Here is a 27,445-nt window from a genome sequence, read left to right on the forward strand (position 1 = left end):
TTTTGTAGTTTTTACCTTTTTTTTAGTTTTTTTTAGTTTTTTTTTACTTATGACCAGGTCGTCATTTATACTCCCTGTGTCCCGGTCGTCATTTGTGTCCCGGTGCTTTGTTGATGATGATTGCTAATCGAACATTCCTTGTGTCCCGGTCGTCATTTATATTCCCTATGTGCCGGTGTCCCGGTCGTCATTTGTGTCCCGATGTCCTGGTCTGTAATTTCGTCAGTCGAAAACATGACGTCAGTCGACACACAAACATGATGTCACTCGACAGACACACACACACACACACAGACAACTTATTTATATAAATATAAATATATATATTATATAAATAATATATATATATATATATATATATATATATATATATATATATATATATTAAGAAATTAGACTTCCAGTGTTGCACAAACAAAAAATATTCATTAAAGTTGCTGAATTATCCGTTATTCTGGCTGGATCAGTTATTCCATCTTTGGGAAAATAATTAGACAAAACGATCAAATTAAAGATCAAGATTCATCCCATTAATATTTTATCGTTTAAAATTAAAATCAGCCACATACATACAATCTAAATTACTCGCTCTTATTTGTGAAATAAAACATTCAAAATTATAAAAGAACTCATCAGGAACAGTATCAGGAGACTGGTATATCAACCAAAACAAAATTGTCTTGTTGATCGCAATAGTTTCAATCTCACCCTCAATCCAACAAGTGAAATCATCGCTCAATCCGAAATATTCTATCGTCAAGAGATTCAAAGTGGCTTTTCATAGACTCCAGTTGATTTTCAATTTCAGTAAATTTCGGGGTATATTGTATAATAACAGGTTGATAGACTTCCGAAACGATATTTTCATTCGAGAATTTCTTTTTCTTCAATAGTAGCTAAACGAGTTTGCACCTCTTTCTCAATGTCCTTCTCCTCAACTTAGCCTTGGTGCAAGCAGTTTCAATTTTCGTCATCGATAATCGTAAACTTCATTAGTCTCACTAGCAGCACTTCTTCTATGAGCGGCTACAATTTTTGGACCCATGGAAATATACTGCCCAATATTTTTGTCTTCTTAAATTTTTCAAAATAGATATCGGGCATTAAATTCAGTCAACCGCCTGATATCACAGAGTCTATAATTCTGACGGATGATGGAGGATACCCTGTGAATTTAGCAAAAGCAAAATCACCCGCTTCATATAAAGCGATATCAAAGAGACTTACTGGCAAGGGGTTTGAAGAGCTCCCCCCCCCCTAATAGCCCTTTTAAATGTAGCCAGGAAAGATGTAATTTCTTGGTCACTGAATTTTCTTCAATAATCAAATATCTTTGAAACAATTCAGTATGAAAAGACATATCAGTATGAAAAACTTACCTAGAGGTAGATTGTTTTTAAAGTCAACAATTTATTACCATTTGAAGTTACAACAGTATTTGAAAATGCTTTTTTTCTAAGAACCCAAAACAAGCTGAAGTCTAACTATGAAATAAGTTTGAAACATAAATTTGTATCTGTAGCTTAGCTTTGGGGGAAGCATTTAAACTGGAACTGAAAATTTGAAGTTTTTAGGAAATAGAAACGGAGCCCATGTCATCATAAGTCGATAAGTCTGTTGGATTGTAGCCTCAGTGGTACCAACAACATCACCAATGACCTTCCGAGAGCATGGATTATTAGAAGCCTGAGACGCCATGTAAATAGCAGCTGCAGCAACAGATATCGGTGATCGTCCTGGCACAATATCTAACTCCATAGCTTTTTCAGCAATATGATGAGCAGATGTCTGAACCGAGTAGGGCAAACCAAGGTTGTTACAAAACCGTGTTATAAAGTCCCCGGGAGTAATCAAATTGAGAGTGATCGATAGATTGCTTAGAATCCGCTTAGACTCTCGTTTGATTTCTTTTACACTAACGCTTGAAACAGCACATAATTCTTTAAAAGTCCGTGGGTTCCCTTCTTGTCGAAAGGCAATGTATAAACAAGCCGAAGCAATAGCATTATTGGACCTTCCTTTTAATGATTTTCCACCATGAAACCTTTTAAAAAGGCTACCAGCTTCATGCACAATAGTGCTTGGTAAATGGAGTTTATCAGCCATTTCCTCAAGGCTCTTTAGAGCGGTCTTCAAAGCTCGATCGGAGCTACTTATCTGGCTGATATTATATTTTGCATAATCTAATTTACCAAACGAGCCGGGACCAGCAGGGCCAATCATTGTGGACAGGCCACGGCCTTCAAAAAGAAGATTCTCCGGACCACCAACACGAGATGGACCTGTACTGCTTTTCTCATTGCTAAAACTTCTCCATTCACTCCCAACATCAATAGTCCTTTCACCTACCACCAGCGCACATTCCGAGCACAAGCTATCACCTGCGTGAGAATCTTCAATCAAATATGCTTGGGGGTGATAAGGACAGTTAACATCGTTGGATTGAATTAGCTTATCCATTATTTCAATAGTTTTTTACTTTCAATACTGAGGCGTCATAAGCGGATACATCCTTTTATATTGATTAATAACGTCATGGCAAATGACGCAATCGTGGTAATACATAAGTTTATAGTATGACGTCATTTAAATCATCATACATGTACTGCGGCCACTGCAGCTTTCCAACACCGTGTTAGTACAATTTAATCCAAGAGGCTCCGGAGAACTGAAAGAATCTGATAGACATACTTGCTAGCATTAGCCACTTGCGAGGTCACTCTTTTCTGTCCAGATTGATCAGCGGACGTTGGTTCAGATATTTTCTGCGGATGTCTGATGACACATAGGATCAGATTCTGCATGACTCTTAGCCAATCAGTAGCGGCTTAAATCGTCCAAGGAGATGTACTTACTTACTTGTACTTGTGGCGGGAATCAGGCGTTTCCACCTCGCCCGGCATCGATGATCTTAGAGACCTTCTTGGAACATGTTGATCGATCTTGTGCCAGCTGCTCTGCAAAGGCGAGTCACTGTGTTGACCATCTGTGACCGAATTTTCTGAAACCCCCAATTGGTTCAAGGTTTGACTTGGCCAGGATCACCAGTTCTTCCTCTGTCCTCCTTGGCGTTTCTTCCAGTAGCTAATAGGCTCAACTAGAAGTATTTGGCGAGGCAGGTACTCTGGCGGTTTCGTAATACATGGCCCAACCATTTCAAACGGCGTTCTTTAATAGTGAGCACAACATCTCTCTGAATATTGCACATTCGACGTATATTCACGTTGGAGATACGGTCACGTAGCTGTACTCTGAGAATTCTTCGTAGACAAGTATGCTCAAACACCTTAAGTGTATTCTCTTGTTGTAGTTTTGCCGACCATGTTTCGCACCCGTAAAGGAGAACGGAGCGGACTAGTGCCGTGTAAATTCGAACTTTCGTTTGGACACTGATTTCACGGCGATTCCATAAGGGTTTCCAAAGGGAGGCAAAGACTGTCTGCGCTTTCTGTATTCTCTGTTGGATATCAGCGTCGGAAGATCCGTCAGTACAAAGCTGGGAGCCTAGGTATGTGAAACGGTAGACTTTTTCCAGCTGAACTTGGTTGAGAGTTAGTGGGAATGGTCCTGTGTCGTGGTTAATAGACATGAATTTCGTTTTCTCTGTGCTGACTTTTAAGCCGATCAGATCTGCCCAGGCCACAACGCTGTCAAGCATGTTTTGGGCTTCTACAGGGTCTGACAGGAGGCCAACATCATCCGCATAATCGATGTCAGTCAGTGAGAGATTCTGTCCAACCTGCGCTCCTGGATTAGACGACAGAGCATTTTCAAGCACCCAATCGATACAATAATTGAACAGAGTCGGAGAGAGGACACATCCTTGTTTTACTCCGAACTCAACCAGGAATTCTCCGGTTTCTTCGCCATAGACTCTAACTCGGCTCACTGACGTTTCATAGTTTGCCTTCATCAGTTCAACAAACTTCAGCGGCATTCCGTCATTCTCTAGCATCTTCCACAGTTTCTGGCGAATGACAGAGTCGAAGGCAGTAATGAAGTCCAGGAACATCAGGATCAGAGTAGGGTGTACCTTTCAAACTGTTGGATAATGAGGCGAAAGGCGAAGATATTATCAGTAGCTTCTTTCTGGTCGAAAGCCGGCTCAATTTCCTTGAGTTCTTTCCTCCCTTGCCCCTTTGAAGCGGTTCAAGAGTATGACCCCGAATATTTTGACGGCAATGTCTATGAGACTTATTCCGCGGTAATTTTTTCATTCGGTTTTGTCTCCTTTCTTATAGAAAGGGAGGATGACTGATGTCTTCCAGTCTTTTGGAAAAGTGTTGGTCGTCCTCCACACTTCTTCGAGAATGCCATGGAGCTGTTCAGCAGTGACCTCAGGGCATTGTTTGTATAGTTCCGGGGGGAGGCCGTCTTCACTTGGGGCTTTGTGGCTTTTTGGGGTTTTGATCGCTTTTAGTATTTCGGCTCTGGTCGGTGTATCCAGCTCGATATCGTAAGGCTCTTTAGAGACAGAAGGTGGGAAGGCATCATGAGCAGATGAAGGGGATGGGTTCAGGAGGAGCTGAAAGTGATCCTTCCATCTTGCTGAACTTTCCTTCTGACAACTAATGATTTTTCCTGATCTGTTTTTGATTATTTCTGACACAGCAGCTTTCTTACCAACGGATTCCTTCAGGATCTGGTAAAGCTTGTGGGTGTCATGTAAGCGTGCTGCTTTCTCTAATGACTCAGCAGCATCTTCCCACATTTGGCGGCGGTCCAGCCGAACAGAGCGTTTTACCTGTCTGCGTAACTCCTTTGTTTCTTCTTTAAGGCCTGTCATCTTTTGTCTTCGCTCACCGACTATTGACAGGGTTCTAGCGGTTATCCAGTGTTGTCGTTTGATTTTTGCTCGGCCTAGGATCTCATCGGCAGTCTCTGTCATCACGGTTTTAAAAGTCTCCCATCTCTTATCGGGGGTTAGGTCTTCATCAGAGCTGAGGGCGTCAAACCGGTTAGTTAGTCCCAAATTGAGGGCCTGCCGCACTTCTTTGTTTTGAAGTTGAAGCCGACCTTGGACTTGTTTTTTTCTTCGAATTGCAAGACATAGCAAAATTTTTGCTGCGACGAGCCTGTGGTCAGATCCAGACTGTGAGCCTGTGTCCACGCCGTTGTAAGAGCGAGAGTCCTGCACGGAGCTTATCCAGCGCTGGCGTACGAGAATGAAGTCAATTTGGCCCTTAGTGACACCGTCATTTGAATGCCAAGTTAAGAGGTGGCTAGGCTTATGTTGAAATATGGTATTGGTGATAACAAGGTGGTTCATCAAGGCATAGTTTATCAACCTCTGCCCATTCTCGCATCTGTGACCCTGTCCAAATTTTCCCAGGATTTGTCTTGTGGTCTGGTCAGATGGGCCAACTCTTGCGTTGAAGTCTCCAGCGACAATCAAGTAATCACGTGCGGCTATAGAAGAAGACAACTGCTGCAGTTCACCGTAGAAATCATCCTTGGTCGTTTCAGTAGCGTCACGGGTGGGGGCATAGGTAGAAATTATGGACACATTTGCATGGTTTCCTTTTAGTCTGATTCTAGCGAGTCTACAGGAGACTGGTTCCGATTCTAGGAGAGCGTTTCTGGTTCTTTGGTTCATGATGAAACCAACTCCGTGGAGTCCTGAATTATCTTCTATTCCGGAATAGAAAAAGTGGAACTGATGTAGTGTTTCTGGAGCCGTTATAACTATAGAGCCAGAACCGGAGATTCTGGTCTCGGATATGCAGAGTATGTCTATGTTGTACTTCTCTATCTCATGGACAAGAAAAGCTTGTGTGGCTTCTTGTTTAGCGGATCTTACATTCCAGCATCCAACATTTATTCTGGATTTTGCCTGCTTAATGACTGTGGTAGGTTTTCCTAGATTTATGGCGTTGAAAAGATTTTTCGACTTCGCCGCCATATTCAAAGTCGCGTCGCTTGCCGGGAACGCCGTAGTATGGTTGGCTAGTTTACTTCTCGACACACGCGCCAATACGGGGGCCGCGTCGCTTGCCGGGGACACCGTAGTTGTTACAACTTTTCTTCTAGGTCTCGGATCCATCGATATTTCTTGGGAATAGAGTTGACCGCAAGGTCCCCAGTCTTGCGGGTCACCCGCAGCGCGTTGGCCACCAAATCGCTCGGCGTGGAGCTCAGGGGTGTTTACACCCTTCCACCGCTTTGAGGTGCACTGCCGGATTTCGCTTGCACGCAGAATTAAATGGAATAGTGAAATGAATGGAAAAATTAAAAATGATTTTAAAATGGAATAGTTGTGGGTATCAAGCCATGGCTAATTGTAGAAAAAGCTAAGACAGATAGTCCAATTGAGTGAGAAGCAAACTTGGCATTAATCCCCCCTTATTAGGATTTGAATTGCTAATCATATAAAAATTATAATAAAATAAAATGGCTAATTATAGAAAAAGCCAAGACAGATAGTCCAAATGAGTGAGAAGCAAACCTGGCATTAATCTCCCCTCTCTTATTAGGATTGTATCAAAATGTTGTTAGTTCATTTGTTAAAATATGTCTGTATCTATAGAGGGCTGACGACGCGCTCAATGCCACCCCGGCATGAGGATTAAGTAAGTTAGTAACTGTAGTACTAATAGCAAGAGCAGTAGTAGTACTACCACTACTTATAGTAGTAGTATGCAGAGTTAAATGGCTGATACGAGTTAAATTGATGATATGGGTTTTTGCTAATACGCCCCTTTGAAAACCTACATGCACAGAATGTGTTTTTAGTCTTCGTGCCCTTAGTCTCTGTAGTAATAGTCGTAAGAGTAGTAGAAGCCGCAGCAGTATGTACAGAGTGCCTTTTGGTTAGGTCAAACTTCCTCTCAACACGCCGTGAAAGTTTCAATTTAACCCTCTAAGCTATTCCTGAGAAACTACTCATAGGTCCTTTGGGCAACCAGAATGCAAATAGTAGATTTGATTAGTTTATCATTCCTCTAAACATTCTCTGAAAGTTTTACCTTGATACCTCCTTCAAAGTAGTAATTGTAGCAGTACTAATAGTATTAATAATGGTAACATCCACATAGGGCTCCGTAATAGTTCATCATGTCCTGATAGGTTAAACTTAATATTCGAATCGTTCTTAAGATATTGCTTACACAGCCTACCCTTTGACAACCTCCATGCATATAGTGTTTTTATTTGGTTGAAGCTCACCCAGACCATTTCCTGAAAGTTTCACCTTAACACCATAAGCCTTACCAGTAGCAGTAACCTAGCAGCAGTACTTAATACTCAAAGCCGTTCAATAGATATTGCCGCTACACCCTTTTGACAACTTGCATTCTCAAAGTATATTTTGATTTAGTTTAACATTCTCCTAATCATTCCCCGAAAGCTTCACGTTAATACCCTTGGTATCAGCAGTAGCAAATGTTGCAGAAGTAACATTAGAAAAAGTAAACAAATACAACGTAGAGACAATAGGGAAATTTTTTTTAAGACAGTGGAAATTATTTCTGTAGATATTTCGGCCCTATGTCCAAGGGCCGTCTTCATATATATATATATATATATATATATATATATATATATATATATATATATATATATATATATATATATATATATATATATATATATATATATATATATATATATATATATATATATATATATATATATATATATATATATATATATATATATATATATATATATATATATATATATATATATATATATATATATATATATATATATATATATATATATATATATATATATATATATATATATATATATATATATATATATATATATATATATATATATATATATATATATATATATATATATATATATATATATATATATATATATATATATATATATATATAAAAGAACATACATCAAATTGTGAGGATTAAAACTGAATAATTAAAAACACTTTTTAAGACTTTTTTTTAAAAATAGCCCTAGCATTTTTACTTCAACGAAGTTCAACCAGGACTGGCGAAAAGAATGAAATGAGAATATAAGCTCATTCAAACTAAAGAGAGTAAAATGATTAGATACAATTTCTTAAAGCTAATCTTGCTTGTTTAGCAGCCTGTCTCAAAGGCCTTTTCGTAGTTGGTTCAGTACTATTATAAATCGGTTTAGTAAAATATTTTGTTAGATCATTTTTAATTAAATTTGAGTATAAAGAATTTAGTGAGTATTCCCCCAAGTCCCTGTTCAAAGAAATATTATTATTTATTTTGAGATTAATTTCGATTGATTCTCGAACCACCTGTTTTATTCCCAAATCATTACTAATGAGTGAAGAGTTTTCAAAAAGTATCATGTGGGACGGATTATTAAATATATGCCAACCTAAAGCAGAATCAAAGGAGTTGTTGGAACTATTTGAAATTAAGGCCTTGTCTATGTCATTTTTATGCTGTTGTAACCGATTGTCTAGATTCTGATGGGTCCTGCCGACATAGTATTTTCCGCAATCACAAGGTATTTGATAGACCCTTTGGTGAGTAACTGGGGTCTTATCTTTACCCGAATTTAAGAAATTGATGATTTTAAAATTATTAGTAAAAACTACGTACAGATTATTTTTTGTGCAAATATTTTTTAATTTTGTTGTGATCTTTGGGATATACGGAAGATGGACAATATTTGAGGGCTTATCAGTAGCCTCACATTGTGAAGTATCTTCTTCGATTTTACAAGAATGTCTTTTTATTCTACGGTTAATTATTTTATTAACAAAAGGAATGGGGTATCCATTACCAAAAAGAATATCTCTGATAAAGTTTATTTCTGCATTTATATATGAATTGGAGCAAATATTCAGGCACGATCAATGAGGGAAGTTACAACTGCTCTTTAGAGCAGTTGTAAGGAATTTTTAGAGGTCTATTTCCAGTTTTCTCTTTAAATAGCTAGTTTTTTCTTGATTTTTTTTTTTATGGATTTCCTTTGCATCAGAAAAAAAGCTTCAGAGAGGATCTTAAGAGCTGTTCCTTTGTAGTTAAAAAAAAAAAAAAAAGAGTTTTATCTAAATGACATAAAAATAACAAAATGAAAACAAAATATTGAAAAAAATGAGAATAAAAATAAATGTCCCAAGGAAACTTAAAAAGCTAAGTAGATTATCCTGTTTTAGCAACATAAGTAAGTAAGTAAAATAAGTATTAAAAAGAGGTTCTATTTCCAGTTTTCTATTTAAATAATTACTTATATTTAATCTTTTATTCATCTATTTGGAATTTCCTTAACAAAAGAACTAAGCTTCACAAGGATCTTGTTGCTTTATATTAATTAAATAAAAAAAACAAGTTTTTTTAACTGAAAGTAAGGAGCGACATTAAAACTTAAAACGAACAGAAATTACTTCGTATATGAAAGAGGCTGCTTCCTCATCAACGCCCCGCTCTTTACGCTAAAGTTTGACTCTGTCTATCAATTCTTCTTTTTAAAACAGTAAAAAACTTTAGCGTAAAGAGCGGGGCGTTGATATTTTTATTACATATATGAGGGGGTTCGCCCCCTTGTCAGATCCTCGCTCTTTACACTAAAGCTTAAATTTTGTCCCAATTCATTAAGAATGACCCCAGAATCATAAAAGCCGTAGAATAAATAGTTGAAATTACTAAAAATACTTTAACGTAAAGAGCGAGGTATTAGGAGGAGGTGAGCCCCTCAAATGGGTAATAATTTCTGTTTGTTTTAAGTTTTAATGCTGTTCCTTACTTCCAGCTGAAAGTACTTTTTCATATTTATTTTTTCATTGTGTTTTTAAATAATGCTAGTAAATCCTGCGCTCCCTTCATGGAGATTTTCATCCCCCATGACAAATTATCGATGGAAAGTTCCCCCAGCATATCCCCCTCTTCTCAACCCCTCCCCCAACCAAAAAAATCCTCCTGAAAACGCCTGTACACTTCCCAATAACCATTACTATATGTAAGCATTGGTCAAAGTTTGTAACTTGTTGCCCCTCCCATGGGGACTGTGGGGGAGTAAGTCGTCCCTAAAGACAACGTTATAAGGTTTTTCGACCACGCTGAATAAAATGGCTATCTCAGAATTTTGATCCGTTGACTTTGGTAAAATAATTAGCGTGGGAGGGGGCCTAGGTGCCCTCCAATTTTTTTGGTCACTTAAAAAGGGCACTAGAACTTTTCATTTCCGTTAGAATGAGCCCTCTTGCAACATTCTAGGACAACTGGGTCGATACGATCACCCCTGGGAAAAAGAAAAAAAAAACAAACAACAAAACAAAAAAACAAATAAACACGCATCCGTGATCTGCCTTCTGGCAAAAAATACAAAATTCCACATTTATGTAGATAGGAGCTTGAAACTTCTACAGTAGGGTTCTCTGATACGCTGAATCTGATGGTGTGATTTTCGTTAAGATTCTATGACTTCTAGGGGGCGTTTCCCCCCTATTTTCTAAAATAACGCAAATTTTCTCAGGCTCGTAACTTTTGATGGGTAAGACTAAACTTGATGAAACTTATATATTTAAAATCAGCATTAAAATGCGATTCTTTTGATGTAGGTATTGGTATCAAAATTCCATTTTTTAGAGTTTCTGTTACTATTGAGCCGGGTCGCTCCTTACTACAGTTCGTTACCACGAACTGTTTGATAGTAACAATGAAAAACAAAAAACACAAAAAAACAAAGGATAAAAAACTGACAATTAAAATGAATGACTATAAAATATTCCAAAAAAGCACAAGAATAATTTTACCTTAATAATACTCATTTAAAAAATATTTCTTACATATAAACATTCTCTTTAATATAATTTCCTATCTTTTTATATTTAAGTTAAGAGTAGTTACATCATTTTCTGCTTGTTCCCAAAGGTCATTGTCTTCAGTCGTAAATTGGCCAACATGTCTATTTTCAATTTTCTCTTTGCGTTGTAAGTTTTAAAGCTTTTTTTCTTGCTTTTTTTATGAGCTCTCCTTTGGGTCACAACCAAGATTCAGAAGATATCTTCAGCACAATGTTCTATTTTGTTGTATCCAGATTTATAACAGTTTTGTCATCTTCTACTTCTTCCTGAATGGCATTGTCAATTTCAGTTACGGATTGGAATTTACAGAGCTCTATTTCCAGTTTCTATTTCCAGTTTTCTTGTTAAATTATTAGTTTTCTTTTTTTCTATCTTCTTTATGGGATTTCCTTTGCGTCACAACAAAAATTCCTAAGGCATCGTAACCGTTTTTCTTTTGTCGTTTTATCACAGAAAAACTGTAAACACAAGAATAGCTTTAGAAGAAAAATATCGGTTGTGCTGAATCTTTATGCTCCATTATGCTACTTTATTTATGCTGCTTTATGCTGCATTTAATTTTTCAATGCAATTTCTATGACAATCTAACGTTTATGTTTATTAATATTGATCTTTTAATGATAGCTCACATCGAATCAACTTCTTATTTTTTATTAATCAATTTATGTATTTTGTAGCCCACGTTATATAGGAAAATGACACCTATGGAGTGAAACAATAAAAGAGAAAGAATACGCAAACAAATATACAACAATGAAATTAATTAAACAGACGGACTAAAGGATAACGTGGCAAAAAATAGTGAAAAACTCAATCTGATGTCTCTCCATGCAATATGGCCAGTTTCGCTGTTATTTTATAATTCTTATGCCAAGAGGGGACACAAAAACAGAGTTTACAATATTTAAAATAAAAAGATCCGATTGATTAATATCTTTCTTATTTAAAAAGGGGATAAAGACCAGAAAAGTAGAGAATAGCATGATAACAAAAAATAAAATCAAGCCTGTGTCGATTATACGTCGCTTGATCAGTAACAATCCCAGAATAGCCTGTTTGAATTTTCTTTCCATGATAACGTGGCAAAAAATAGTGAAAAACTCAATCTGATGTCTCTCCATGCAGTACGGCCAGCTTCGCTGTTACATCAGTTCCTCCAAACTTACAAATGATTTATAATTCTTATGCCAAGAGGGGACACAAGAAAAAAGTTTACAATATTTAAAATAAAAAGATCCGATTGATTAATATCTTTCTTATTTAAAAAGGGGATAAAGACCAGAAAAGTAGAGAATAGCATGATAACAAAAAATAAAATCAAGCCTTTGTCGATTATACGTCGCTTGATCAGTAACAATCCCAGAATAGCCTGTTTGAATTTTCTTTCCATGATAACGTGGCAAAAAATAGTGAAAAACTCAATCTGATGTCTCTCCATGCAGTACGGCCAGCTTCGCTGTTACATCAGTTCCTCCAAACTTACAAATGATTTATAATTCTTATGCCAAGAGGGGACACAAGAAAAAAGTTTCCAATATTTAAAATAAAAAGATCCGATTGATTAATATCTTTCTTATTTAAAAAGGGGATAAAGACCAGAAAAGTAGAGAATAGCATGATAACAAAAAATAAAATCAAGCCTTTGTCGATTATACGTCGCTTGATCAGTAACAATCCCAGAATAGCCTGTTTGAATTTTCTTTCCATGATAACGTGGCAAAAAATAGTGAAAAACTCAATCTGATGTCTCTCCATGCAGTACGGCCAGCTTCGCTGTTACATCAGTTCCTCCAAACTTACAACTGATTTATAATTCTTATGCCAAGAGGGGACACAAGAAAAAAGTTTCCAATATTTAAAATAAAAAGATCCGATTGATTAATATCTTTCTTATTTAAAAAGGGGATAAAGACCAGAAAAGTAGAGAATAGCATGATAACAAAAAATAAAATCAAGCCTGTGTCGATTATACGTCGCTTGATCAGTAACAATCCCAGAATAGCCTGTTTGAATTTTCTTTCCATGATAACGTGGCAAAAAATAGTGAAAAACTCAATCTGATGTCTCTCCATGCAGTACGGCCAGCTTCGCTGTTACATCAGTTCCTCCAAACTTACAAATGATTTATAATTCTTATGCCAAGAGGGGACACAAGAAAAAAGTTTCCAATATTTAAAAGAAAAAGATCCGATTGATTAATATCTTTCTTATTTAAAAAGGGGATAAAGACCAGAAAAGTAGAGAATAGCATGATAACAAAAAACAAAATCAAGCCTGTGTCGATTATACGTCGCTTGATCAGTAACAATCCCAGAATAGCCTGTTTGAATTTTCTTTCCATGATAACGTGGCAAAAAATAGTGAAAAACTCAATCTGATGTCTCTCCATGCAGTACGGCCAGCTTCGCTGTTACATCAGTTCCTCCAAACTTACAAATGATTTATAATTCTTATGCCAAGAGGGGACACAAGAAAAAAGTTTCCAATATTTAAAATAAAAAGATCCGATTGATTAATATCTTTCTTATTTAAAAAGGGGATAAAGACCAGAAAAGTAGAGAATAGCATGATAACAAAAAATAAAATCAAGCCTTTGTCGATTATACGTCGCTTGATCAGTAACAATCCCAGAATAGCCTGTTTGAATTTTCTTTCCATGATAACGTGGCAAAAAATAGTGAAAAACTCAATCTGATGTCTCTCCATGCAGTACGGCCAGCTTCGCTGTTACATCAGTTCCTCCAAACTTACAAATGATTTATAATTCTTATGCCAAGAGGGGACACAAGAAAAAAGTTTCCAATATTTAAAATAAAAAGATCCGATTGATTAATATCTTTCTTATTTAAAAAGGGGATAAAGACCAGAAAAGTAGAGAATAGCATGATAACAAAAAATAAAATCAAGCCTTTGTCGATTATACGTCGCTTGATCAGTAACAATCCCAGAATAGCCTGTTTGAATTTTCTTTCCATGATAACGTGGCAAAAAATAGTGAAAAACTCAATCTGATGTCTCTCCATGCAGTACGGCCAGCTTCGCTGTTACATCAGTTCCTCCAAACTTACAACTGATTTATAATTCTTATGCCAAGAGGGGACACAAGAAAAAAGTTTCCAATATTTAAAATAAAAAGATCCGATTGATTAATATCTTTCTTATTTAAAAAGGGGATAAAGACCAGAAAAGTAGAGAATAGCATGATAACAAAAAATAAAATCAAGCCTGTGTCGATTATACGTCGCTTGATCAGTAACAATCCCAGAATAGCCTGTTTGAATTTTCTTTCCATGATAACGTGGCAAAAAATAGTGAAAAACTCAATCTGATGTCTCTCCATGCAGTACGGCCAGCTTCGCTGTTACATCAGTTCCTCCAAACTTACAAATGATTTATAATTCTTATGCCAAGAGGGGACACAAGAAAAAAGTTTCCAATATTTAAAAGAAAAAGATCCGATTGATTAATATCTTTCTTATTTAAAAAGGGGATAAAGACCAGAAAAGTAGAGAATAGCATGATAACAAAAAATAAAATCAAGCCTGTGTCGATTATACGTCGCTTGATCAGTAACAATCCCAGAATAGCCTGTTTGAATTTTCTTTCCATGATAACGTGGCAAAAAATAGTGAAAAACTCAATCTGATGTCTCTCCATGCAGTACGGCCAGCTTCGCTGTTACATCAGTTCCTCCAAACTTACAAATGATTTATAATTCTTATGCCAAGAGGGGACACAAGAAAAAAGTTTCCAATATTTAAAATAAAAAGATCCGATTGATTAATATCTTTCTTATTTAAAAAGGGGATAAAGACCAGAAAAGTAGAGAATAGCATGATAACAAAAAATAAAATCAAGCCTTTGTCAATTATACGTCGCTTGATCAGTAACAATCCCAGAATAGCCTGTTTGAATTTTCTTTCCATGATAACGTGGCAAAAAATAGTGAAAAACTCAATCTGATGTCTCTCCATGCAGTACGGCCAGCTTCGCTGTTACATCAGTTCCTCCAAACTTACAAATGATTTATAATTCTTATGCCAAGAGGGGACACAAGAAAAAAGTTTCCAATATTTAAAATAAAAAGATCCGATTGATTAATATCTTTCTTATTTAAAAAGGGGATAAAGACCAGAAAAGTAGAGAATAGCATGATAACAAAAAATAAAATAAAGCCTGTGTCGATTATACGTCGCTTGATCAGTAACAATCCCAGAATAGCCTGTTTGAAATTTCTTTCCATGATAACGTGGCAAAAAATAGTGAAAAACTCAATCTGATGTCTCTCCATGCAGTACGGCCAGCTTCGCTGTTACATCAGTTCCTCCAAACTTACAAATGATTTATAATTCTTATGCCAAGAGGGGACACAAGAAAAAAGTTTCCAATATTTAAAATAAAAAGATCCGATTGATTAATATCTTTCTTATTTAAAAAGGGGATAAAGACCAGAAAAGTAGAGAATAGCATGATAACAAAAAATAAAATCAAGCCTTTGTCGATTATACGTCGCTTGATCAGTAACAATCCCAGAATAGCCTGTTTGAATTTTCTTTCCATGATAACGTGGCAAAAAATAGTGAAAAACTCAATCTGATGTCTCTCCATGCAGTACGGCCAGCTTCGCTGTTACATCAGTTCCTCCAAACTTACAAATGATTTATAATTCTTATGCCAAGAGGGGACACAAGAAAAAAGTTTCCAATATTTAAAATAAAAAGATCCGATTGATTAATATCTTTCTTATTTAAAAAGGGGATAAAGACCAGAAAAGTAGAGAATAGCATGATAACAAAAAATAAAATCAAGCCTGTGTCGATTATACGTCGCTTGATCAGTAACAATCCCAGAATAGCCTGTTTGAATTTTCTTTCCATGATAACGTGGCAAAAAATAGTGAAAAACTCAATCTGATGTCTCTCCATGCAGTACGGCCAGCTTCGCTGTTACATCAGTTCCTCCAAACTTACAAATGATTTATAATTCTTATGCCAAGAGGGGACACAAGAAAAAAGTTTCCAATATTTAAAATAAAAAGATCCGATTGATTAATATCTTTCTTATTTAAAAAGGGGATAAAGACCAGAAAAGTAGAGAATAGCATGATAACAAAAAATAAAATCAAGCCTTTGTCAATTATACGTCGCTTGATCAGTAACAATCCCAGAATAGCCTGTTTGAATTTTCTTTCCATGATAACGTGGCAAAAAATAGTGAAAAACTCAATCTGATGTCTCTCCATGCAGTACGGCCAGCTTCGCTGTTACATCAGTTCCTCCAAACTTACAAATGATTTATAATTCTTATGCCAAGAGGGGACACAAGATAAAAGTTTACAATATTTAAGATAAAAAGATCCGATTGATTAATATCTTTCTTATTTAAAAAGGGGATAAAGACCAGAAAAGTAGAGAATAGCATGATAACAAAAAATAAAATCAAGCCTGTGTCGATTATACGTCGCTTGATCAGTAACAATCCCAGAATAGCCTGTTTGAATTTTCTTTCCATGATAACGTGGCAAAAAATAGTGAAAAACTCAATCTGATGTCTCTCCATGCAGTACGGCCAGCTTCGCTGTTACATCAGTTCCTCCAAACTTACAAATGATTTATAATTCTTATGCCAAGAGGGGACACAAGAAAAAAGTTTCCAATATTTAAAATAAAAAGATCCGATTGATTAATATCTTTCTTATTTAAAAAGGGGATAAAGACCAGAAAAGTAGAGAATAGCATGATAACAAAAAATAAAATCAAGCCTTTGTCGATTATACGTCGCTTGATCAGTAACAATCCCAGAATAGCCTGTTTGAATTTTCTTTCCATGATAACGTGGCAAAAAATAGTGAAAAACTCAATCTGATGTCTCTCCATGCAGTACGGCCAGCTTCGCTGTTACATCAGTTCCTCCAAACTTACAAATGATTTATAATTCTTATGCCAAGAGGGGACACAAGAAAAAAGTTTCCAATATTTAAAAGAAAAAGATCCGATTGATTAATATCTTTCTTATTTAAAAAGGGGATAAAGACCAGAAAAGTAGAGAATAGCATGATAACAAAAAATAAAATCAAGCCTGTGTCGATTATACGTCGCTTGATCAGTAACAATCCCAGAATAGCCTGTTTGAATTTTCTTTCCATGATAACGTGGCAAAAAATAGTGAAAAACTCAATCTGATGTCTCTCCATGCAGTACGGCCAGCTTCGCTGTTACATCAGTTCCTCCAAACTTACAAATGATTTATAATTCTTATGCCAAGAGGGGACACAAGAAAAAAGTTTCCAATATTTAAAATAAAAAGATCCGATTGATTAATATCTTTCTTATTTAAAAAGGGGATAAAGACCAGAAAAGTAGAGAATAGCATGATAACAAAAAATAAAATCAAGCCTTTGTCGATTATACGTCGCTTGATCAGTAACAATCCCAGAATAGCCTGTTTGAATTTTCTTTCCATGATAACGTGGCAAAAAATAGTGAAAAACTCAATCTGATGTCTCTCCATGCAGTACGGCCAGCTTCGCTGTTACATCAGTTCCTCCAAACTTACAAATGATTTATAATTCTTATGCCAAGAGGGGACACAAGAAAAAAGTTTCCAATATTTAAAATAAAAAGATCCGATTGATTAATATCTTTCTTATTTAAAAAGGGGATAAAGACCAGAAAAGTAGAGAATAGCATGATAACAAAAAATAAAATCAAGCCTTTGTCGATTATACGTCGCTTGATCAGTAACAATCCCAGAATAGCCTGTTTGAATTTTCTTTCCATGATAACGTGGCAAAAAATAGTGAAAAACTCAATCTGATGTCTCTCCATGCAGTACGGCCAGCTTCGCTGTTACATCAGTTCCTCCAAACTTACAAATGATTTATAATTCTTATGCCAAGAGGGGACACAAGAAAAAAGTTTCCAATATTTAAAAGAAAAAGATCCGATTGATTAATATCTTTCTTATTTAAAAAGGGGATAAAGACCAGAAAAGTAGAGAATAGCATGATAACAAAAAATAAAATCAAGCCTGTGTCGATTATACGTCGCTTGATCAGTAACAATCCCAGAATAGCCTGTTTGAATTTTCTTTCCATGATAACGTGGCAAAAAATAGTGAAAAACTCAATCTGATGTCTCTCCATGCAGTACGGCCAGCTTCGCTGTTACATCAGTTCCTCCAAACTTACAAATGATTTATAATTCTTATGCCAAGAGGGGACACAAGAAAAAAGTTTCCAATATTTAAAATAAAAAGATCCGATTGATTAATATCTTTCTTATTTAAAAAGGGGATAAAGACCAGAAAAGTAGAGAATAGCATGATAACAAAAAATAAAATCAAGCCTTTGTCGATTATACGTCGCTTGATCAGTAACAATCCCAGAATAGCCTGTTTGAATTTTCTTTCCATGATAACGTGGCAAAAAATAGTGAAAAACTCAATCTGATGTCTCTCCATGCAGTACGGCCAGCTTCGCTGTTACATCAGTTCCTCCAAACTTACAAATGATTTATAATTCTTATGCCAAGAGGGGACACAAGAAAAAACTTTCCAATATTTAAAATAAAAAGATCCGATTGATTAATATCTTTCTTATTTAAAAAGGGGATAAAGACCAGAAAAGTAGAGAATAGCATGATAACAAAAAATAAAATCAAGCCTGTGTCGATTATACGTCGCTTGATCAGTAACAATCCCAGAATAGCCTGTTTGAATTTTCTTTCCATGATAACGTGGCAAAAAATAGTGAAAAACTCAATCTGATGTCTCTCCATGCAGTACGGCCAGCTTCGCTGTTACATCAGTTCCTCCAAACTTACAAATGATTTATAATTCTTATGCCAAGAGGGGACACAAGAAAAAAGTTTCCAATATTTAAAATAAAAAGATCCGATTGATTAATATCTTTCTTATTTAAAAAGGGGATAAAGACCAGAAAAGTAGAGTATAGTATGATAACAAAAAATAAAATCAAGCCTGTGTCGATTATACGTCGCTTGATCAGTAACAATCCCAGAATAGCCTGTTTGAATTTTCTTTCCATGATAACGTGGCAAAAAATAGTGAAAAACTCAATCTGAGGTCTCTCCATGCAGTAGGGGCTTCGCTGTTACATCTCTTCCTCCAAACTTACAAATAATTTTAAAATTCTTATGCCAAGAGGGGACACAAGAAAAAAGTGTACAATATTTTAAATAAAAAGACCCGATTAATTAATATCTTTCTTATTTAAAAAGGGGATAAAGACCAGAAAAGTAGAGGGTAGCAAGATAACAAAAATAAAATAAAGACTGTGTCGATTATACTTCGCTTGATCAGCAGCAATCTCAAAATAGCCAGTTTGAATTTTCTTTCTAGCATCACGACACAGTTCACTACCATACGTTAGAAATTGAATTAGTAAATACAGGGCTGAAATTAGCTTTTGCGCCCCTAGGCCGAAGCATTTTTGCACAACTAGGCCCAGGCAATTTTTTTGGGGGAGCCAGAGATTTCCGGATTACGGGGAAATCCCCGAAAATCCGGGGATAGTGGAAGCCCTGAACAAAATGCAACTGACGAGTGATGAGCCAAAAGTAACCAAGAGATAGGTGATACCGAGCGTACAGCTATCATTCTTGGCATACATTTGACAGATTATAAGCGGCTACGGAATTTCTGTGTTGTTTAAAAAAAATTTCTGAAATGTGTTGTTATTTTAAAAATTTCTCTGAATAGGTAGTGCAGTAGCAAAGCGCACCTGGCACTTAGACGATAAATCACGTCAGTCTAGTTTTGGTTAAGAAAAAAAAAATCGATCAGTATTTTTTTCTTTTTTGAACCCCTAGGCCCAGGCCTACTCAGCCTATGCGTAAATCACGGCCTCAATAAGTATAATACCGAACCACCGAAAAGACAAAACAGAGGGTATGGAAAAACGGCGTCAGACTAAGGGGGCATGTTATCCTGAAGGTCGGAAAAAATCCTTCTTTTAACAGGTTCCTTCGATACAATTCAATAATACAAATATTTTGAAAAAATAATCCAATGAATCTTCTAGTTATTCCATTCCTCAGCACCTTGACTAAACACGACCTTAATACTTATTGATCAGCAATCCTTTTTTCATCAAGTCGGGATTTGTCAACTAATTTCGATCAATAGATTTTTTTTTGCCAATTTGCATCATCAATTTTTTTTATATTATTATAGAAACAAACATAAATTAATATAGCATAGAATTTTATTTATCCAAAGACTTGAGCTGTTCACGGAAACGCGACCTGAGAGCGAGACTCGAAAGCACGACAAAAACGCCAAAAACGCCAATCCCACAAAAACACGTTTAAAAATTTTTGTTCTAGAACGATCCAGTCTGGTTATAAAAATTAGATCAGCTTTTTTTTTCTTCGCCAGTTAATGATAGTAAAAATAAAAAGGGGTAGAATATTTAAGTGGTTAATTATAATTACTACTAATTTACGCTAGTAAAGTTATGCATATTAAAAATTTTTTAAGTAAAATTATAATGAGAATTGACCATTATATCTCAATTGACTTATTACTGACTCATTATAAATTATAGTGAGAGATTGAAATAAAAAGGGGTAGAATATTTAAGTGGTTAATTATTACTAATTTACGCTAGTAAAGTTATGCATATTAAAAATTTTTAAAGTAATATTACAATGAGAATTGACCTTAAAACAGACCAACTCTGTCTCTAGGGAGAGTCGTGAATTAAAATCTGTAGCGTTAGTTACGTTTTTTTTTCCCCATTGCTATTCTGTTTTTGTTGCCTTAATAAATTTCATTCTCTCTGTAAAAAAAAATAACCTTATTTTATGATTATAAAATTCTTATTATATTACCTCATTTTCTGATTATAAGCAACAGAGGATGGTAAAGAGTTCCCACATAGACCATTCGAAAGAACAGAAAAAATTATAGTAAGTGGCAGAAGATCTTCTAAATTTTGGTTACTGATAGAATAGGAAAAATGTTGCTCTCAAATCGGAGAAATTACTAGACAACTGCTTATACAGATATACAGGCACGTAGACAGGGAAGAGAGAAGAGTTTTAGACCTATGTCATTTCTCCTTATAAGGAAAAGTAGATAGCTTCGAAGACCACACTGCCTTTCCATGACGAAAGTAAAACAGTTCAAAATAGGGATGAAAGGAAGGAAGGGGGAGAGTTCCCTGAGATTTGTTCGAAGGATACATGTGGGGAAAATTTATAATCAGTGGCCTAAGTACTTGATATAGAGTTTGACCAGTAAATGTTAATTGAGAAACCAACCGAGTTTTTTTAAATTCTGTACACTTTTATGTACAATTTTTATTTACACTTTTATTTACTTATTTATTTTTATTTATTTACTTACATTTATTTATTATTTACATTCATATACTTATTTCATTTTTATTACTTTTTTTATTTTATTTTTTATTTACATTTTTATGTACACTTTTATATGATCGAATTGAACTAAAATATGTTATGGTAGGTCATTTTCCTTACTTTTTTCAATCTGTTTGCGATCTTTTTGTTTATGAGAGAAAATAGATAAACTATAATTTATTATTAATAAAAACGTTTAAGTCCTTCCCTCTGACTGTTTTCTGGTTCAGCCCTTCAAGTATTCTAAAAGACAAGCCTCCTACATATCTACTAGACAAAAGTAAATATCAATCACCTCTTTCTAACTTTGTTAGAAATGGATGATACATTTGATCACTTATTATCCATTATATTGGTCAATCAATAAGTTACTATCTCATAGCCGTTTATCATAAAAAAAAGTTATGTTGGCAATAAAAATCTTTTCTTGGCCCATCAAACATTTATAGAAATGGTAAGTAATAGGTCTTTCGTTCTCCATACTGTATACAGTAGAAAAGGAATGCTTTGGATAGAGACCAAATGGAATGCTCCTCTATTTAAGAAAGGAGAATTTTCTTTGCACTCAAGAAAATGAGAAAGATGTATTCAACAGTAATCAAAAGCATAGGTGATATATGACATGGTGATAAAAATAAAAAATGAGATCAATCTAGAATTCCTTTTTTTAATTTGAAGCAAAATATCAATTTTCATCTTTTGTTTTTTATTGTGATTGCAGTATCATAGAAGAAGAAAGAAAATTAAACAGTGAGGGAATTTTTGAAGGAAATAAAATAACTACAAGATATTAAATGTTTTAAACGCGAATTTTCCCAATTTTCTGCCAAAAACCTTCCCAAAAAAAAAAATGAACAACGCAGAAGCGGATAGGCATACGAAACGGGAGTAGTTTGGCAACTTTTTCGTTATGCCTCTGCATGGGGTAGCCACAAAAATTGGCCTACTACTGCTTACTTCAGTTCCCGTATAACCACTGTTACTTCTGCCCAGTGTCTGACCATGGGGAAGGGTCTTCTGTGCAATAAGTTGCCGAGGTTGGATAGACTGAAGCCAGTAATGTCTGACAGAATCATGCAGAAGGGGGAAATTAGTCTCGCCGGATATATGAAGAGCCGAAAGTGGCGTAGGATAAAATCTCTTGAGGAGCAACTCGAGGCGGCAGAAAGAAATGTTTTTGCTAGTACCGGTTCTAAGAATCATATACCAATTGTCGCCGATGGTTGGAAAGGGGGATTCTCCCTCCATTTTGAGGGGTGTTGCCAGTCGAAGATGGTCTGAAGCTGGTGGGTGGGGTTCTCAAGATAGGGAAAAATAACGGTTAGCCCAATAGTAGTTAGTGCTACGTCTTCCTTCATTTTCGATTGGGTATGCGTGTGTGCGTGAAGACAATTGATCCTAATGGGTCAACTTAATCCAAGTTGACCCATTAAAGTTGACCACTAAAAGCCTCAACTTCGTTGTTACGTTTCTGCAATAACAACAACATAAATAACAACAACAGTAATAAGGATAAGCGTAACAAATTGATGGTGGCAGCGACATGCGTGGCAAAACAAAGATGTGAATAGCTACAATTGGAAATAAATATGTCTTCATTTCTCCCAGCTCCGTACATACTGGAAAAGTAAACACCGATAGGCTTTTGGGTAAGGAATAACATGTTTATATTAGTAAAAAAAAAAAATTAGTTCCTTAAAATTTGTAAAATGAAAAGAAATACATGTAGGAGAACATAAAAAAGAAAAAAACACTAACATTTTAAAATTAGCATTTCAGCATTAAATAAAAAAAATCTTACAATAAAGAAAGAAACGAAACGAAAAAATTAATGAAAATATCAGTGTTTTTAAGACTGAAAAGTGAATCCCACAACTTCTATAACCTCTCTCCCCCTAAAGACCATAAACGATTTTTTTTTAATTAAGACACTATAAAATACAACATAAATTTCAGGATTTGTGTTTCAAGTTTCACCAAATGAAATGTTTTATATGCCAAAAATCAGAGTTTTCTTGCTAAAGGAAATGATAAAAAAAACATGCTCATTTAAGTGCATATCAAAACCAGAGGCAGTGCATGATATACAAAAAAAGTAAGAAGAACGGAGAAGGAGAGAGAGAGAGAGAGAGAGAGAGAGAGAGAGAGAGAGAGAGAGAGAGAGAGAGAGAGAGAGAGAGAGAGAGAGAGAGAGAGAGAGAGAGAGAGAGAGAGAGAGAGAGGAGAGAGGGGGAGAGAGAGAGGGGAGAGAGAGAGAGATCCCGGTAAGGGATCTTCTGCAAACCCCATCTATTAAGAATACTCTAGTTCCAGTGATCCGCGACCCATCTCGCCACTTTTTTATTGAAGGAGGACGGCTGCTACAGAAGATATCACGAGAGGTAGAATAGGGGCTAGCTGCGACAGCTATATGGCTAACTTGAGGCAGCATTTCAAAAATGCATATGAAGTCTTGAATTTCAAAAAGGAATTTCAAAAATGCAGATATAGTCTTTGAAGCGTATAAATATTGACTTTCGACCAAAAAACTGCGCTCATCGAAAATGAACAAAAGGGGTTTCTAGCCGTGAGATCCAGTTCACATATTCTATGCCACTTTCAGTTAAAAAGGAAGAATTTCTACCAACAAAGGGAACAAGCACATGTTCATCCTCTGCGCTAGGACTTAGGGACTAAGTCCTTAGGACTTAGGACTAAGTCCTAAGGACTTAGGACTAAGGGAATTAAAGCTCATCACGCCAACGATGATGTTGACTTCTTATCGTAAACGCATGTGTTTCTATTAAGACTATGACGGGAGTTTCGATTGTCGGTAGTGATACAGATTTGCTGGTCTCTTATCGCTCAGAAGAGAGCTAGAGCTATGATTGATTTTTCTGCCAATTTGAAAGCAAACCTGTCAATTTGGAAACATTTCAGTGTTCAAAAGCGAAGCAGAACCTTGGTCACACTGCGAATGACATTGTGTTCTTGCGTGTCTTCCTTGAGTGTGATACTTCATCAGGACTGTACGGTTTCGGCAAGCCGGTCAGAATCACAGTTACGAAAAGCGACAAGCGTTTTCACGAAGCGGCTTCAGTTTCCAATGAAAACTGATGAACTCTTAAAAGATGAGTTAGTAGAGGCAACAGAACAGGCGCTGCTTAATCTTTATAAGGTTAAAAATGGTGAAAGGCTCTTTTCCACACAGACTTTTCGTCGTAAAACTGTCAATATCGATATTCCTTGTCAACCTCGAACGACTTCCACTCACGCCCTCTGCCAATCCGTATCACTTCTATCATGTCTTCTTGCAGATAACTAAGTGGAATAGGAATCCTTGGAGTCTGAACGCTATCGCTTAACCCTAAGACTACCTAAGAAGTTCTGACTACGGGAACTTAAGTCTTTCGTGCCTAAATTTTTTATAATTCATTTACAAAACGAAATTAAGTGATTTAAGGTACAAAACAAAATTCCCAAACATTTGAAGAAAATAAAACTTTCAGGATTTTTTCCCGCGAAATTTGGCTTTTATATGTTTTTCTTGATAAAACTAATGTCTAAATCCAATTAAAGTTGTTATTCGTTCTCTACAGGTCAAAATACGTAGTTAAAGACAATTCAAAACGCACTCAAAGCCAACTATTAATTATGTACTTGAGGTCTTTGAGGTTCATGTGACCAATGCATTTTAGCATGCTATATTTCTGTTATCTTAAGGTTTTACTGGTCCACTGTAAAATTACAATTTTGATATCCGTCTCCATAGCTAATATTCAGTTATATCCATCTGCCAAGTTAAATTTTTTTCAATTTGGTGTGCATGGTTTTTTTAGATTGAAAATAAGTTGAGAATCGCCTGAAAAGTATCGTAAAAAGGTCAATTTTCTCATTTTTTAAGGAAGTTCAGGTCCTTCCAACAAGGAAACTTCCAAGTGATATCATAATCAATCGGTGAATAGATAGAACTTCCACTAATCAATCCAATGATTCAAGAACCTTGTCCTTTTGATGTAAGTTACAGCTGCAGACTTGTCAGAAAATCACTTGTTTCAGAAGGTACCTTATCGCTTGACACCCCAGTTTAAATATTAAGTAGTAGCGAAAACCTGGTTCAGAAATAGGACACATCACAGCGAGCGGAAAGGGAAGTTACCAAAACGTTAAAGCAATAGCGTCAATAGCTTCAGAGCAATAGGTCTCCCACACCCCATCATAATGCGCTATAATTCGTCAATATGCGTACACGAAGGCGGAGTCAAGAAGAAAGGCGTGCGACTGATTTGTCCCAAAAATCTTTAATGGAGAGTATAGGAGTTCTCGCAACTGTTTTAATATCTATACTATGTTTGATACATTAAGGCTGACTTAGGGACAGTTCCCCGTTTTGAATGTAATTTCCAGAGGTAAAAACAATGTTTGTTCATATTTATTCACTGAGCAGTGTGGTGGTACTAGTAGTGTCATTGGCCAAATGTGTATATTTTTTTCTTTACCAGCAATTTCGTTTCCTCAACCTCCCCCAAGTATGAGCTTCGTTTTTTATGGGAGGCAGCAAAAAATTTTGTTTAAAATATATATTCGTTAAAAAATTCTATCATGTCTCAAAACAATCCTATAATCTCTTAGCTTTGTTTATCAATAAATTATTTATCTATCTGTTTATTTCTATCCAGTTTTAAATACCCGTCCAAATGGCAAAAAAAAAACTTCACAATACACTTGAAACATATTTATTTAGCCATAGCACAATCTCCGTAGAAAATTCAACCAGAGCCTAATAAACTGCAATTCGCTCGTACCCTTGAATCACTTCAAAATTCTTCCAAGTCAGAAATCACTCATTGAAGAAAAGATAATCGCTTTTAAAACGATTCGTTTCAAATTATTTGATATTCAGCCAATCAGATTTTATTAATAGTTTTCTCTACAAAGAAAAGAAAGCGAAAGAATCCCTTGAAATATTTTCAATGGGAAAGAGAAAGACAAGAAACTTAGTTTCGGGTAGGACATTGAAAAGAGATTTCTAAATGTATCGATACGAGTTTGTCTATTGACAACTATTGGCATAAGACTAGTTTCTTTGAGAAAACTACAAACAAATAATAACACGACAAAATGAAAGAAAAATTATAAAAATAAAATAAATAATATGAAACAAATAAATAGTATAATATAAAATTACAAAATTAAAAACAGAATACCTGAGAGGCCATGTAAATAGCAGCTGCAGCGACAGAGATTGGTGATCGTCCTGGGACAATATCTAATTCGACAGCTTTGTTCGCAATATGATGTGCAGCCCTTTGAACCGAGTTGGGCAAAGCTGTAAAGAAAACCTTTATATAAAACTCATATTGTTCGCAATATGATGTGCAGCCCTTTGAACGATTTGGGCAAAGCTGTAAAGAAAACCTTCATATAAAACTCATATTGTTCGCAATATGATGTGCAACTCTTTGAACCGAGTTGGGCAAAGCTGTAAAGAAAACCTTCATATAAAACTCATATTGTTCGCAATATGATGTCCAGCACTTTGAACGATTTGGGCAAAGCTGTAAAGAAAACCTTCATATAAGACTCATATTGTTCGCAATATGATGTGCAGCCCTTTGAACCGAGTTGGGCAAAGCTGTAAAGAAAACCTTCATATAAAACTCATATTGTTCGCAATATGATGTGCAGCCCTTTGAACGATTTGGGCAAAGCTGTAAAGAACACCTTCATATAAAACTCATATTGTTTGCAATATGATGTGCAGCCCTTTGAACCGAGTTGGGCAAAGCTGTAAAGAAAACCTTCATATAAAACTCATATTGTTCGCAATATGATGTGCAGCCCTTTGAACGATTTGGGCAAAGCTGTAAAGAAAACCTTCATATAAAACTCATATTGTTCGCAATATGATGTGCAACTCTTTGAACCGAGTTGGGCAAAGCTGTAAAGAAAACCTTCGTATAAAACTCATATTGTTCGCAATATGATGTGCTGCCCTTTGACCGAGTTGGGCAAAGCTGTTACGAAAACCTTCATGTAAAACTGATATTGTTCGCAATCTGATGTGCAGCCCTTTAAACCGAGTTGGGTAAAGCTGTAAAGAAAACCTTCATATAAAATTCGACATTATTATCCTGGTGAATTACCTGTGGTACTACGTAGCAAATGTAAGGCAACTGTTGGGTGTTCTTCATTCAAAATTTTAGCGGCAACCCTGACAAGATAAACCACATCCCTAAATCACACCGCTCTTAAATCACCAAGGACATCAAATATCCCCCCATAGACACATCTTAGTTCTATTCATACCTGAAAACGC

At 35.6% G+C, this 27,445-nt stretch overlaps 2 protein-coding genes across 5 annotated transcripts in view; both read right to left on the minus strand.

The window, feature by feature from the left end:
- LOC136037726 (transcription initiation factor IIB-like) overlaps window positions 1-27,445 on the minus strand; it is a 177,904-nt gene that overhangs the window by 8,366 nt on the left and 142,093 nt on the right. For 3 of the 4 annotated variants that reach the window (XM_065720497.1, XM_065720496.1, XM_065720498.1), the window contains exon 8: window positions 26,334-26,455. In XM_065720497.1, the coding sequence (XP_065576569.1) occupies window positions 26,334-26,455 (122 nt within the window). Of the gene's footprint in view, window positions 1-26,333; window positions 26,456-26,684; window positions 26,762-27,445 lie in introns of those variants that run through there. The other variant, XM_065720499.1, reaches the window with a different exon arrangement.
- LOC136037727 (transcription initiation factor IIB-like) lies at window positions 357-3,631 on the minus strand. Its single transcript, XM_065720501.1, has one exon. It carries the CDS (start codon window positions 2,458-2,460, stop codon window positions 1,543-1,545), a length of 918 nt encoding a protein of 305 aa, XP_065576573.1. The 5' UTR covers window positions 2,461-3,631; the 3' UTR covers window positions 357-1,542.

The sequence above is a fragment of the Artemia franciscana genome, chromosome 17 (genome assembly GCF_032884065.1).
Source record: "Artemia franciscana chromosome 17, ASM3288406v1, whole genome shotgun sequence".
Lineage (NCBI taxonomy): Eukaryota > Metazoa > Arthropoda > Branchiopoda > Anostraca > Artemiidae > Artemia > Artemia franciscana.